General features: G+C 34.5%; 2 protein-coding genes across 2 annotated transcripts; one reads left to right on the top strand and one right to left on the bottom strand.

The window, feature by feature from the left end:
- The first annotated feature begins 5,430 nt into the window (after positions 1-5,430).
- On the top strand, positions 5,431-7,486 carry LOC111995602 (uncharacterized). The gene is made up of 3 exons (XM_024027514.2): positions 5,431-5,562; positions 6,446-6,602; positions 7,273-7,486. The coding sequence occupies exons 1-3, from the start codon at positions 5,560-5,562 to the stop codon at positions 7,317-7,319; spliced, it is 207 nt and encodes a 68-aa protein (XP_023883282.2). The 5' UTR covers positions 5,431-5,559; the 3' UTR covers positions 7,320-7,486.
- A 2,025-nt stretch (positions 7,487-9,511) lies between these two features.
- LOC111995605 (uncharacterized) lies at positions 9,512-14,353 on the bottom strand. The gene is given in 6 exon segments (XM_024027517.2): positions 9,512-10,013; positions 10,108-10,212; positions 10,492-10,590; positions 12,257-12,475; positions 13,667-14,184; positions 14,187-14,353. Coding segments are annotated over 6 exon segments (1,212 nt in total). The 5' UTR covers positions 14,245-14,353; the 3' UTR covers positions 9,512-9,800.
- Between the last annotated feature and the right edge of the window lie 1,739 nt (positions 14,354-16,092).

Raw genomic sequence — 16,092 nt, 5'->3', positions numbered from 1 at the left:
TAATAGAGCAACAAGCTTGAACACATCTGGGTTCACCCTAATATTTTGGCAACAGAAACCCTTTGCAGGATTGTGCTGCAAATGCCTGCTATTATGAGATGCGAAGCATCAATTACTGCTCGACTGGCCTTGTGGAATTATATTAGGATGCCAATAGATCTCAACCCTCAATATTTGCTGATTATTGACCAGCCGAAGGCTTATATTTGGGGTGCTTTTGTTCGCCTTTTTCTCTCCTCTCCACTTCTTTCTTCCCATCTCCTTCCATCTAAACAAAAGCAACTAAATGCTTGTAGTGACGGTTTAGGATTCAGCTCCTGAAGGGGCCTGTTTTATTGGTCTTTCCTCGCGGAGGGATGACAATATGACTTTCTGCCTTGGGGGCAGATAGCGGTGAGGGATCTGGTTTTAGCTTTGAACCGTTTGGTGGAATCTCCTTGACTTTTACTAATGTTTAGGGATACACATTGGTAACATTGGATTCATAGGAGGGCTGTCTGTGTGTTGGTGTAAATGGAAGAAATGAGAGATTTTTATGTGGTTTTTGAGTCAGGAAAGTGGTTTTCTTGTTTATTTTTAGGAGCTCTTTTGTGGCATATTTTGTGATAAAGGAAAGGGCTGAAAATGGGTTTTGGAGCTTCGGGTAGGTGAAGGAAAAATGGGGACTTTTGCTTGGGATTTTGCGATGTTGGATGTTGGGGTTTTTAAGGTAGAAGCTGAGGACCAACCATGGGACACAGGAAGAATTCTTTGGGGGTTGTGCCCTCCCAAGGGGAAGGGGGCCAGATCCTTCTTTAGTCCCTTAGAAAAAGATGAAAATATGGGGTCCCCTTGGGTTTTAGCGGAATGTGAATACTGAATAGGAATGGAAGTAGATAAGAATGTGACGTGTCACCCTTTGAGAGAGACCTTGATTCACCTAGGCAGTGGATAAAACCTAGACTGCAATGCACTAGACCTTAAATCAACAATTATGAATAAAACTTGACATAATCATAAATTAAACGAAATTAACTTGATCTTTAAATAAACCATGTATATGACCTAATAAAAATAAAGGGACCAAATATGAAAAAGTAATTGGACCCAAATAAAAACCGGATACGTAATTTATAAAAATTAGTTAAATTCCTTAATCAATATGATCAAACTTTAATGGCATGCTCAATAAAAGAATCTCAAATGGTATATTTAATACCAATTTTTCATGGAAATTAAACTAGAATTTAGCAAGCATTCCATAGAAAATTAAGTACTTTTTCACAATTAAAATGCAAATTTGGTATTTTCCTTGAATTAAAGGGAATTCCATGATTCTAAACATAGCTCCAAATATAATATCATCTCATGGTTATATTTCCAATAAAACTCAACTCTTAAATGTATTCAACCGCATAAAAATTGATGAAATCAACAAAAAATTAGGTCAAAACTTCTATTGAAATTTAGAGCCAGACAAAATACAGTATCAAAAAGAGAGAAAATAAGTGGCAAGTTTGAAATATTTTTAGGGACGAAATTGTCCTTCGGCTTGTATTGGTAGACTAAGTTGAGCTGGTTTTTTTTTTTTTGGATTGGTGTCAACCACTTATTGGATATGAAACACCAATGCAGATACTAATATGTTCTCCTAAACCAAGCCTCACAGACTTGCTTTTTCGATATTGTTTAATTTATATGACAAAAAAACCTACAAACCAAAGTTTTGATATCATTGTAGACTCTATTTTAATTTGTCCATTGTAATGGAATATTTTGGTATAGAACTATTTCAACTTATTTAAATGTCATGTCTTTTGTGATATTTCAATAGTTGTAAGAGAAATATTTGAATATGAGATGTTCCTACTTTTTGTTATAACTTAGAACAACTAGAACGTGACAATTAAAACTTCTCTTTTTTCTTTTTTAATGAAAAGGACAAAAGACTTCGTTTAGAAATAAAAGCAGTAAATACATCATGGAGAAAATCTTATTCTAGAAAATAAAAACTTTCTTCAATCCAAATAGAAAAGTCATTAATACCTAAAGCATGTTTAGCTAAAAGGTGAGCAGGCTTATTGTCTTGTCTACAAATTTGAGAGACTATAACATTATCGAACTCATAGGAAGCAGCTAGCACCCCATAAATCAAAGGAGCCACCGATGAAGAAGCTGGGGAATTCTCACACAAGGCCTGGACTATGATCAAAGAGTCGCCTTCTAACACAAAGTCTTGGAAGCCCATTTCCTCTGCAAACACAATACCAGTCTCAAAAGCATTGGCTTCAACTTCAATAGCCCCCATTGGAACCTGGAGCTTCTTACTCAAACCAACAATAAAATTTCCCGTATGATCTCAGATAATAACAAATAGCCCAGCTTCTTTTCTATTCAAGAAAATCGCCCCATCCGCATTAGTCTTGTATGAAAGGGCTAATGGTAGTAACCACTTTGACTCCAAAGGCTATAAAACTTCAACTAAACAACCAAAGCTACCCAATATTCCTCCAAATAATGCGTGCACCATTGGATCAATTGCTTCCCATTCTTTCTTGAAACACCATGTCTAACCTCATTCTTATTTATCCATAGAGCCCATACAATTGAGACCACCATTGTTGAATCCTCTCCTGTCCACTTAGCCTCCATTTACACATACAATAGAAAATCCATGAAACTCCATAAGTACAATGAAGACAAGGAGTGAAAAAGACTGGATAAAGCCTATGTTTCACGAGCCTTAGGACACTCCCAGAATAGATGAAGCAAAGATTCAGAATTGACTCCACACTTCTCACAAGTACAATCCAGAAGAACATATTTATGAAATAGATTAACTTTTGTTGGTAGAATATCATGTGCAGCTCTCCAAGCAAAGTGTCTAAATTTATAAGGAACTTGGATTTTCGAAAGTTTTCCTCTAGAAAAGACGCATGCTGCCTTCATTCGAAGTAAAGCCACCTACATCATTCCTATCCAAGTCCAACGCAACCTTATAAGCACTTCTAACGAAAATAACCCATTTGTAGTCTCTGCCCATATTTGCCTATCCTTAGCCTATTGCTCAATCGAATTCCACCCATATCTTCTAGGCTCAAAAGGAAGGAAAACAAGTTTAAGTATATCCAAATTCCAGCTTTTATTATCCAAATCAATAAGATCACTAACCATATAGACCTATGGAAGTAGACTTCTAGGAGAGACAACCTTGTTCGAGGATGAATTCGGTACCCACTTATCATCCCAGATTCGAATACTCTGCCCATTCCCAACACGCCATCTGATACCTTTCTTGACAACCTCTTGAGCCGCCATAATGCTTTTCCAAACATACGATGGCCTATTCCCCAACAAAGCCTAAACAAAATCACAGTTTTTAAAGTATCTTGCCATGAAGAAATTGTACACAAGTGAATTTTGAGCCATCTAAAGCCGCTAACCTTGTTTCGCCAAAAGAGCCAGATTGAAAGGTTTCAAAGATATATGTCTTAGAACACCCATAGCAGATGTGCCAAATGCCAAATATTTGGCACATTTAGCACACCAAATACAACAAAAAAAAAAAAAAAAAAAAAAAAAAAAAAAAAAACCTTCCATCAGAATATATGCCAAAATTATACCATTTCTGTCTGTACCGTTGCAAATTTGCAATAGTACAAACACAAATGGTAAACCAGAATATTTGTTTTTATTAGCTTTTCTCTCTCCTCTCACTTTTTTAATTGATTTTTTCTCTCTCCTCACAATCTGTCTCTCTCTCCAACTGGTGTTCTTTCCCAACTGCTGTTCTTTCCTCAAATCAAACCCAAAAATCTTCTTTCTTCTCTCTTTGCACCTCAAATCAAACTCCAATTCCCTGTTCAAAACAAAACCCAGAAATGGAATCATCACAAACCCAGAAAGAACAAAGGAATCGACGATGGAGGCGAGGTAAAGCTTGGTGCCAGGGACGGCGAAGCCATGAAGATCGACGTTGAGGTGAGATCAGAATCGTGGGTTGCCCGTGCTAGTGGGTTTTGGTTGTCGATGCAAGTGGATTCATGGCTTTGGGTTGGCGGTGCTAGTAGTTTCGTGGGTTTAGGTTGCCGGTGCTAGTGGGTTTTGGTTGTGTTTTCTGGGTTTGAGTTGCTGTGTTTTCTGGGTTTGGTTACGTGTGTTTTAATGGGTTTTGTGGTGGGTTATTGATGACAATGGTTGTGGTGGTAGTTTTGTTTTCAGTTTTTTGTTTTGCAATGGATTGTGGTTGCCACGGTGGTGGTGATGGTGGCAGCGGCAGCAGCAGTGTTGTGGTTGTTATTTATTATGTTAGATATATTATTTTATTGTGTTGTTTATATTATTTTAATATATAGTAAATATAAAACATCTGATAAATGGGATGTTGTAAAATGATGTGGTAAAATAATAAAGTAGGTCTTTGGTGTGGCAAAATGTCATAAATTATACCACAGCTGCTGTGGATGCTCTTGCAAAAGTCTTATAATGAGATTATAATTTAAGATAATGAAATTAGAGGATAGATGCAATCTAAAGTGGCTTCATACGGTGTAAGACATATATCATTTAACAAGAGTTTATAATTTAATTGTCACTCCTAATTTCATTACTAATTTTATTCACTCTAAATTCTCCTAATTTCAAGGAGAATGAAAATTTAAGGTTTTAAGGAAATAGAAAGAAAATCTCCACTTGGGAGTTCATAAGGGAAGGGAATGGAATGATCATAAGGGAATAGAAAAGAATGGAATGGAATGGAATGAAATGTATTTAAGTAAGGGAAAAGAATGGAATGGAATAGAATTAAGTAACCTTGATTAGATGTTTAAAATAAAGAAATGAAAATAAATGGAATGTAAGTAATTTTGTTTGGGAGCAGTATTGATGAAATGGAATGTAATCATTTTATAACAATATTACCATTAGATCCCTATTTTAAAATAAAGAGTTGAATATATAAGGATATTTTTGGACTTCTAGTAAAAAAATCATTAAATCTAATTTCATTCTCTCACATTCCTCCCAATTTCAGGGAAATGAAAATTTGAGGTTTTAAGAAAATAGAGAAGAATGAATATTCCCTCCTACCCATTCAATTTCCTTCCATTTAAACTCTCAAATAAGGGAATGGAAAAACATTCTAAAATGATTCTTTTCATTTATTTCTATTTCATTCCCTCCTCCCAAACAAGGCCTAAGTGTTCCCTTCTACTTATTATATTCTCTCCTACTTAAACTCTCAAATAAATGAATAGAGTTTTCATTTCCTCTATTAAAACTCTCAAACAAATAAAATTAAAAATATTCTAAAATTATTCTCTTTACTCTGTTCCATTCTTTCCTCTAAATAAGGGCTAAATAAAAACATAGATCTTATGCCATAATAAATGAATAAATAAATAAAACTGATACTTATTCAGCAAAAAAAAAAAAAAAAAACTCGATACGTTCTGTTCCGACACGTATTACTAGAACAAGGAATATATAAAGTCCTAGGTTTCCCTAAAAAATGAAAAATAAATAAAAATAAAGCCACTTTTTCAGGCTTCTCAGTTTTCCTTCAACGCCCAAAAACGCAAAATGGTAAGAAGTCTGTAAAATTCCTAGATTTCCTCCTCCTCATTTCTCTCTGCCATTTTAATCTCTCTAGATTCTAATCAAATTCTCTTTGGTTCCATTCAGTCTGTAAAGGGTTTTTTTTTTTTTTTTTTTGCCAATTTCTCAAAATTTATGTTCTATTTTTTTTTTTTCCTTCTTGCTTTTCTGATTTGTGATTTTAGTATATTACTGCTGACCTTAATTTCAAAGAAAAATCACAGTTGCATGTTAATTCTGTTTTTTCTTTTCTAATTTTTTTAATTTCTAGGATGAATAAGCTTAAAAGGAAATAGCTTTGCACACTATCAAATGCTTTGTAATTTGATTAAAATAAAGTGTGTTTATGTGACTTTTCTATGTTGGTTTGGTCCTGGATGGATGGATGGATAGGATTAGTGAGAGAAACAAGTTAGCCCCTTTCTATGTGAATGCTTGAACTTAAATATATGATTGAATCCTAGTACTATCTATGCTGTTGTAGAGTGTGGTTTGGTCTTTGGTGCTGAGAAAGTCCTCTTTTTAATTAAATTTGAAGATTATGAAATTTATTTTATGTTCTTAGGAACAACAGTTGGTGCTTTCAACGATTTTTCGTATATGGGTTGAATGCCAAATAGAATACTGTGCCTATCCCTGATTAGTCTGCAAAGGATTCGGTGCCGACCTCAAAATTTTTGGTAGTAAGGTTTGGCTGTTAGGTTGAATGTCAAATGATTGTTTCTTTGTGTGATGTTTTTTGTTTTTCTTTTTTGGAGGTAATTTGAATTTTGGTATAAGCAGAAAGATTACAGGAGTTTAGATGTTTGTTAATTTCAGTGGTTCATAGTTCTTATGGAAACGTGTATTGCTTGTTTTATGGATTTGACAGACTACTTCAAAGCGCCTTTCTGAGAGGAAAGTGGCAAAGTTTCAGAAGAACATCACAAATAGGGGATTAGTGCCTGAAACCACTTCAAAGAAGGGATATGACTACCCAGTTGGGCCTATCGTTCTTGGTTTCTTTGTCTTTGTTGTCATTGGATCATGTATGGCCTTTCTAACTTCTTGTTGTTGAGATATTATTAATGTTCCTTAATAGCATTTCTGGGGGATTGGGGGTGAAGGGGCTCTTATTCAATTTTCCACATGTTTTATATTTACCATATCTTGGCAGAGACGTTTTTGAGTCTACTGTGACATAAAGTTGTTGCATGAACTTGCTAAAAAAATGAAAATCTGTGTCCAATAAACATGCTATTGTGTAACATTGTGAACTTTATCTAGTGGTTACTTCTTTTCTCTTGTAATTCTGATAGGGATGTAGGCTATAGAACTAATTTATGATGTGTGGGTTTGAGTAACATTAATGTAACTCTGGAGCATGCTAAAAATATGTGCATTCTAATGTTTATCATTCACATTGATATTACCTGCTTGTTGCAACTTTACAGGTCAAGAACATAATATTTGGTAGCATATAGGGGTGTGAGTTTTTAATTTTGCTTATTCTAAATTCTGTGAACCCTTGATGCATACTAGTGGGATAAGATTACAGAATCGATCGGGGGGGCATTTATTTTTGGACCTAGAGTTACTGAACTGGTGAATAGTATCAAAGTTAATATGCATAGACATTAGATTTTCTTAGGTGATTAAGTTGCCCTTTTTTAACACGCAATTGATCACTTGATTTCCCCTGATCATTTTTGTTGGCAGCCCTCTTTCAGATAATAAGGACAGCTTCAAGCGGTGGGATGGCCTGAGCAAGAGCAGAAGGAAGTTTGGTGTAAGGTGGGATGGCCTGAGTAAGAGCAGAGGGAAATTTGGTGTAATATGGACGTCTTCAAAGACATCAGTGTACCATGTAGTGAAGTTAGAACATCTTTGCTTCCTTCTTTGCAATAATAAAGCAGTATCGTTGTCCAGTTCATTTTGTATTGTTTCCATTCCAGGGTTTTTAAAAAAATTATGATGAAGGATGAGAAACAGAACAAGAAGCAGCAACCAGCTGCGCATAACAGCCAACACTATACAAGCAACAGCACCTAGACCACTGTCAACAAAACAGAAAGTTTGCAAGAGAAACATGAAGCCATCATGAACAGCACAAGGTTTTGTTTAGAATCAAATTCTTAACATTCCTAGACCAAAATAGAAAATATCTAACATCAGACATAGTAGCATCAAGAGCCAGTTTGCATATGGTCTCTTCTGAAAAATCTTCCCATTCAATTTCTTCAGAGCCTAATCACTCCCTGACCCAACCCGCCTGCCCCTAGTCAGAATCTGCATCCAAATCATTTTAGAGATGGGACAATCAAAATAAAGACGATCTCTGGATTCGATTCTTCCATTGCAAAAGAGCATAGAAGTATCCTCTGTACCCCAAGAAACCAGACTATTGTGGGTTGTAAGCTTATGCTGAAAAGCTAACCAAGCAATGAAGGCATCCTTTTAGTAGGGATGCTTTTAGAAAACCAAACCAGCTGTCACCAAGGAACTCTATAGGCTTCATCTCTCTAACTGCACACTGCGTATCCCTGCAATTATATGATTTATTTGCAGCAAACACCCAGTCTTCTCAATCCTCACCATCAATTTGCACTACACAAAGTTACTTTGATTTTGTTCAAAGCTTTCTGACTTGTCAGTAGGCCACATCCAAAGACCATTAACTATAAACTTAGACAAACTGTCAAAGCAGCAACTTGTGTCATGCATCACCCTATTACCATATTTTTGCGGCAAGGGACCACTATATGTTGAGAATCATGCTGTGCAACAAAATTTTCCCTATTTCCTACGACATGTTTTGATAGTGAGGACTAGCCCACAACCCTTGGTTTAAAGGAGCAATTAGTTAAAATAGCCACCTACCACAGAGTCTCAGAGATCTACAATTAAGAAGATATACAGGAGTTTAAGCTGCCCAAATAGAGCTGTATGCAAATTAATTCCAAATAAACCTGAAAAAAGTATCTTTCCTCCCCTCAGCTATCTTAAACAAACCCAACCCTCCTTTCTCGGGTCCAATTCGAATTATGCCCTCATATATTTACAAAGAAAAAAAAAATTATGCAACTCAAGGGGGCAAGGCCTCCTTGGGCCCTAGTGTGGGTGTGTCCTTGATTAAAGCACAAATCATTTTTAAAACTAAACAGAAATCTGCAAAAGAAATTAGAATACCAATCATCTTTTCTAAATCATAATGAGAGTTTTGTACACTAGTTACTACCTTTTTTATATGTGTGCAAAAAAGCAATACAAATATATTGAGTTGATCAAAACCTAGAAACATAACATAGGATAACTTCATGGAATAAATTTTGAGGGTCATTTGCCTTCAAAAGCACTATTAATATTTACAGATAAGATTTAGGTGGTTTTATCCAAATTTGCTTTTGTTTTTTGTAGTTACCAAACTATTCATCAGAAGCATCCCATCAATGTCACCGCCTAAAAAAGCATACCAAATAGCCATTGAGATTATTAGGGTTTAAAAATAAATAAAAAATAAAAATAAAAAAAACAAACCTAACATAACTTTAGGTGATTCGACAATACAAAAATTAATTACAAACCTCAAATTTGTTCAAACAAAAAAAAAATGTTCAATGGTTTTTCCTTTTTTCTTTTTTACATGATACACAGTGGGCCTTGAACGCCCATACTCTCGGACAAATATGACAAGACAAACCACAAAACCCTTTTTTTTTAAGGACAAAACGAGGGCCACATTAAGCCCAAGCAAATGAGGGGATCAAAGTCAACTGAGTTGTGGGCCCATGCTACAGATATGTAGAATATATCTATGCTATATATCTTATAATAAGCAATCCATGCTCCCCATTTCTGTTCGATTATTTGTTAACAAAAATTCTCACAGCCACAATATCTTTCTGCTTAAGAATTTAGACTTGTAAAACATGTTTCAAAATCACAATTTCTCACAAAATAACAAACTTATACTTCACTCATCTTTTATTGACAGGCTTTTTAAATACACCATTTACAACTGGGAATAGAACTGGAACCTTATGTTTAAGAACATGCATAGTCTGCTATTTGAAAAGGGGGGCAATGTACTGCTCAAATAGATTAACATCATTTAGGCTTAATTTTCTAACAATATACGAAATGATGTATTTAATACCAACCAAAATTACAGTCAATACACTGATACAGGTAGGAAAAGAACTAGAGATGAGATCAATGCTTAACAAAAAAAGGGGGATTGACATTATCTAGAAAAGTTTATGGTGCATTTGCTTTCCATATGTGCATTTGGTTTCATCTGATCTACGAGCTGCTCTGGCCATTGTGCTCCCTGTATTGGCATTTTGGCAACAATCAGAACTCTTGGACATCTTCCTCACTCGTGAGTTAAATCCGATCTCCATATTGTTTTCAAATAGGAATTCATCTTCTGGAGAATCATAGCCCGTTGCCTCAAATTCCTGCAAAATAATGACAATAAATTTGACTCTCATAAAGGTGCTCTTAGAGTATATTGACAGTATAAAGAAATGGAATCTAGTATTGCATGCTTACTTTGGATTTTGACTTGGCGCAATAGGGTGTTAAGCAGGGATTTACATCCTTGAGGAACATGTCATCTGGACTACCAGGAGTTGTTGGATCACCAGAGCTAAAGTCCTAAATAAATTTTGGACAGTGTTATTGAAATTATTAAAATTCAAAGGTCACGATGCTAAGACATGGACTAGAGAAGATAGTTCAATCCAAGTAAAGCAGTTAGTTTCTCAAGTTTTGGAGGAAATAGAAAAGATAATCATGCCTTTTTTTGTTTTTGCTATGAGTATGCCTACTGTAAATCAAACACTAGAACTTATATCATGGACTCTCCAGCATTAACAATAACTAAATTAAACATAGCCATAGCTTGAAATTTGCATTCTATTATAGTATTCATACCAAAGAATTAGAGGCCTGTTCAAGATCATATATTGGTGTCCTTGGAGAACTGCCATGATGTTGGAAACATGCTCTTGCTGAATGTTTATCTGCTTTCACCTGCTCAAGAATTATTGTTAGTCTCTATAAATATATATATATAAAAAAGTAAAAATTAAAAATGCTAATCTTTCTAATAAAAGCAAATGTTTAGAGCAACATACAGCAATATTATCTTCATTTTAAATTTGCAAAATATCTCATAACAAAAGCCTATACTCATGTTGGGTCCAAATCCAATAGATAAATTTAACCCTTAAAGTTAAAAGAATAATTCCTCAATCATAATATTAATGGTTAATCTTGTTCAGGGCCACCATTTGAAATAATCATCTGACTCTTGGTTGTACTTCTTGGTTGTAATTGATATGAGTATCATGTTCAATATACTGCTGCACACATACTAGCAAACTGAAGAAGCATCTATTCTAGAATTTATTGCATGCACAACTTTCTAAGAAGTTTTATATCAATTAAATTGGCACAAATTTTAGTTGTCAAGACAATAAATGAACCATTGGAGCTGCAAATAGGCACAAGCTCCTTTTGGCAAGACAAGAGTTCACCTTTAGAATTTATTTTACTAGCCACATTATTTATCAGTCGAATTTTCTTTGACATTGGAATGAAAACAACAAGTAGACCTGGTTCTAGAAGGTTGTCAGGAGCCAAAATAGGGTAGGTTCAGCAATCAAGAGTTGAACTGCCAATCAGGAGATAGAATCGTCCCATCGGCAGTTCAGTTCCCACTTGGAGTGCAGATTGCCCCAGATGTTCCATTTGTTGCCAAATTTCAAGGATCATGCACATGTGGAAGTTTCTATTGGACAACCATGAGCTCAATTGAACATATTATTCAAGCTTGGATTGATTCTTGAAGTTAGTTCAAGAGTTAGTTTTAAGTAGATAGAATTAGTTAGGGTTAGTGCACATGTAATACATTAATCAGATGTGTATATTATTTATTGCACGTACTCAATTAGTGAGCCAATGAGAATAGGGCATGAATTGTATAAATAAAGAGCAATGTAACCTTCAATGATGAATGGAGGAATAATCAAATTGTTGCTTAGTTTCTCACTCTCTCTCTTGGTGATTTTCTTGGAGGTAGAGTCTCTCTTGAAGAAGTCTCATCATTGGAAGTGGTGACTCTCTCTAAATAATCACAAGACCATCATCACTTTTATGCAATCCATCACTAATCACTAATGTCAAAACCCCAAAGTGTTCCCATCCAAAACCTAAATACTTTCCACTTCAAGAACCCACTAAACACATCAATTACCCTAATTCCGTAGCTGCACCCAAAAACCCAAGGCCCTTAAACATAAAATCCTAGCATCCAAATCTCAAGAATCCACTTGAGACAACTCATTAACCCTAACTCTAACCTAGTTCTTTACAAAGGCACAAGATTGGAGATTTCTTTATAGTATAAGAATCCAGCAGTGACAACGTAATTAGATCAGCACAAGCAATTGGCAACTCAATAGCTAGAATTAACAGTTTAATCTTAATTAAATATTGGTAGCGAAGCTTAATAGTCATTTTACAACATGGATATGTAATGATTTATTTCTTATGTCGTGAAATCATGTATATTTATGCATAAACTCTAAATTTTTATTGTTTGCTCTAGTTTCTGCAGCCCAATAGTTTGTGAAACACCAAACCAACTAGTTTGGCAGAGAATGAGTATCCATGTAGGTGTTGTCATTTATCATACCTCAGCAAGATCTTCTGCAAGGTATTGTAGTTGACCTGTGAGAGAAGTGACCTGCCTTTGGAGAGTTGGGATGAGCTGTTTCGCTTGTTTCAACTCTGAATTTTGCTTCTCTAGAAGTCCTTGAAGTTGAGAATTCAGAACATCTGGGAATAGTATGGCACTCTTCAATGCCTTAATTTCTTCCCGTTGCTTCAAACACAAATCCTTCAACTTCTCAACCTGCAAATCTCATAGAAACAAACCATCAAATTACAAATGCCCTCTTCCCTTCATGTCCACAAAATGCATACATTTCAATACATTCTGGATTAGCCCCTTTGCACTTAATCGGATTTGATATGGCAATTAATAGTGAAATGTAAAGAACATGCATTGATTGAGGAACTGTTTCATGGGTCTGGAAATTATGGCATCTAAAATCAAAGTTCACTCAGCTAAATTATTGTTTTAGAACTGCTATTAGTAAAAGGCTGTACCTAGCATACAAAACTACAACACTTTCACTTTTCGTAGGGTTTAGAAGGGGTAATGGTAAACAAATTCACCCTATATTATTTTTTGAAGATACTGATTCTCATACTTAGGCTTATGACCTATCACTCTTGATGGAAGGTAATTGCCATTAGCTCATCGTACCAAGTGTTCTATTATGGTTAAATGATTTTGGGACAATCAGTAACTTATCATGGTATTAGAGCAAGAGATCCTAAGTTTAATCCTTGTCTCTACTCTACCTCTCATTTAAAATGTTAAAATTACCACACATCATGTTCCGTTATTAAGAGAGAGTTTAGACCCAAGCTTGTTGGGGATTGTTAGAATTATAATTAAGTGATTAAATTCACCATTTCCTAAGTCTCCACTCTACCTCCCATTTAAAATTTTAAAATTTTCATGCATTGAGCTCTACTTATTAAGGTAGAATTTAAGGCCACACATGAGGAAGAGTGTTAGAATTATAGTTAAGTGATTAAATTTACCATTTCTTAATAGTTTAAGATTTTGGGACAATCGGTAATTTATCACCAAGGCTCGACCTCTTCTACTACTACTTAGTTGAACGATAAACACTTGAAGCAAAAATTGAAAACTTGAAATAAATCAGAAAGCACTTTTTTTTGTTAACCAAAAAAAAAAAATTATCCACAGTCATACTTAAGTCCTTTTCTTTCCCTGTCTATTCTTAGTAACCAGTCATGAATTAGACAAAGAGGAATGCTACATACAAAATAATTCTTTATTTTTAGCTATTGACATGTTGAATTTCATAATAGCAATTGTAAAAATTAGAGAAAATGTTCAAACCAAATTTCCCACTTTCTTTTCCCTCCCTTTCTCCCAATCCAAACAGAGCATTTCCCAGAAAAGAAATTAAAAAAAAAAAAAAAAAAAACCCACTGAGTCACTGACCTCTGTGCTCTTCTCCTCAAGCATGAACTTAAGCTGAGAAATCTCCATCTCTTGCTCCTTATTCATACCCAGAAGCTCTCTCTCACTCCTCAACACCATCGCCAAAGTCCTCGTGTTCTCCTTCACCTCAGTCAAAGCCTTCACCTCCTTCTTTTTCTTACTCTCAAAGGCTGTCGTTTCATTCCCATTCCCAGCCCCAAACAGCTTCTTATGCAAGCCTTTGAAGCTCGTTCCTTTCCTCGCCGTCTTCTTCAAGTCCTCTGCAATCACATCCGACGGAATCACCATCTTCACCGCCTTCGACGAAGAAGACGACGGCTTCTTCTCCATGAACTTCTTCACCATTGTGGCTAAGTTGGGATTTGAAGGCTTGGATTTGGTGTGGGAGGACAGATCGGACGGCTTGGAGGATTTGACAACGAGTGCTCTTGAAGATGAAGAAGAAGATGAAGAGTTCAGCTTGAGCTGCTTGTTTAGTTGTTCAGTGGATGAAGATGGGTCGGAAAAGTGCGAGGAGTTGAGGAGCGCGTGTCGTACGAGCTGTACCGCGAGTGGGGCTTCAGCTTCAGAGAGGCCATTATTCGGAGATTAGTATTCAAAACTCCGAACACACTTTCTAAATTTTGAGAGAGAGTGAAGAGGATGAAGAAGTTTGCTGTTTGATTATGAATGAATGTGAATATTTTAAGGTTGTTTTTTTTTGAAGATTTGGAGAAACGGGGGGACACGTGGCAGGCTATGGGTTCGTTTGGTTGTTGTACTTTGGAGCGCTGTCTTGAATTCAATTCAAATTTTCGCGTGAACCGCGCGGCTTTTGTTTTTGTGTCTTGGCTACACTAATTTAATTATTTTAATTTGCCCCCTGAATTTTTGTTCAAATTACGTCATAATATCATACATCATAATATCATATCATATACTATGTACTATAAGTTAAAAATTGGACTTAAAAACTATGATTATATCAAGTGGTTTCATCAAATTAAAAAAAGAAATTTGATTTTAAAAAAATAGACATAATTTTTTTTTCTTATCTTTTTCTATTATGATTTATAAGTTAATAAAAATCTTAAGTTGATAAAAATCTTAATTTGATTACAATTCAAATTTTCATCTAATCCTTTTATTATTATAATTTATATGTTAATAAAAAAATCTTAATTTGATGAGAATCCAAAATCTTCATCTAATCTTTTTTTTTTAATTTAAATTATATTACTACACGTAAAAAAACAAAAACACAAAAATCAAAATATATTACTTAGATTTATACATTTTGTCAAGAGGTAAATTTTTAATTGTATAACAAAAATGTTTATGCAAGAGGGAAAAAATTAGAATCACATCTTGGGATAAATTTGCACAGGCAATTAATGAAAATATATGTTTTGATAATTCTATGTGTCCTATTATAATTATCACATCAACTACTGTTAAGACATATATGAGTAAGCAATTATTTCTTTTGATTTACATGATATGTATTTAAACATCATAATTTAAAATAATTATGTATGAATGATGGTAGGGAAATTACGATTGTCTTCTACAAACTCTTCAAAGTCGCATGTGAATTTAGATATTCCACTGGTCATAGAATTAAGAAAAAGGTTAGTACAATTTTAAATTTCTTTATTTATGTTAGTTCAATTTATACTTTCTTAAATTATTATTTTATGAACTAAAAAATTCCACCTATAGACAATTTTAATATGTTGAATTTCAATATAATCTTGAAGAAACCGAATCAACTATCACGTTCAGTCCTTGACTCTAACGAGATTTCTAAGATGAAAAGAACAATATTGAAAATTGTAACCTTTATAGAGACTTAAAAAGAACAAGTTAGGGCCAAAAATTATATTTTGTTGATATTGGCATTTATATTAGAATGGTAACATTTTCCACATGCTTTTTTATAGGACAACATTTTATTGCACGACCTCTATTAAAAAGATCAATGCTGAGAATGGGTGATAGTATGTCTCCTGTGATGAGTGTCCTAAAAAATTGAAAAGACTTGAATCAAAACTATGGTGTGACACATGTATGAAAGCATGTGAATTTCCAAAAATTAGGTAAGTGATTTTATATATTTACTAATGGATAATTTTGAATATATATAAAAATGCTAATTGATGTAGGTGGAAAATAATATTTCAGATGCGGGCATGACATGTAAGTTGGCGACACAACAGTACATGCAAATTTTGTAGTGTTTGACAAGGAAGAAAAGAAGTTAATTAAAGTCTAATGGAACAAGGTTGATTGTGACACATTTAGGAACTTGGATAATAGAAACAAAAATAATTACAGGTCCAAAAATCGAAACAAAGGTTCTTATTCCTCGAATAGTTCTATCTCCTACAGAATCAAAGTGTTCTTTCATCCTAAAAATAATACAATTTCCTTTAAAGATCTATTAT

This window comes from Quercus suber, unplaced genomic scaffold (assembly GCF_002906115.3).
Source record: "Quercus suber isolate HL8 unplaced genomic scaffold, Cork oak 2.0 scaffold_193, whole genome shotgun sequence".
In the NCBI taxonomy this organism is placed as follows: Eukaryota; Viridiplantae; Streptophyta; class Magnoliopsida; order Fagales; family Fagaceae; genus Quercus; species Quercus suber.
Note: the sequence above shows the minus strand (reverse complement) of the source record. Positions and strands in the feature narration are given on the sequence as shown.

Excerpts from the sequence above, each read along its gene's own strand:
- LOC111995602 (XM_024027514.2), top strand. Across the intron at positions 6,603-7,272 it reads CTTTGTTGTCATTGGATCAT|CCCTCTTTCAGATAATAAGG; the intron begins GTATGGCCTTTC and ends TTTTGTTGGCAG.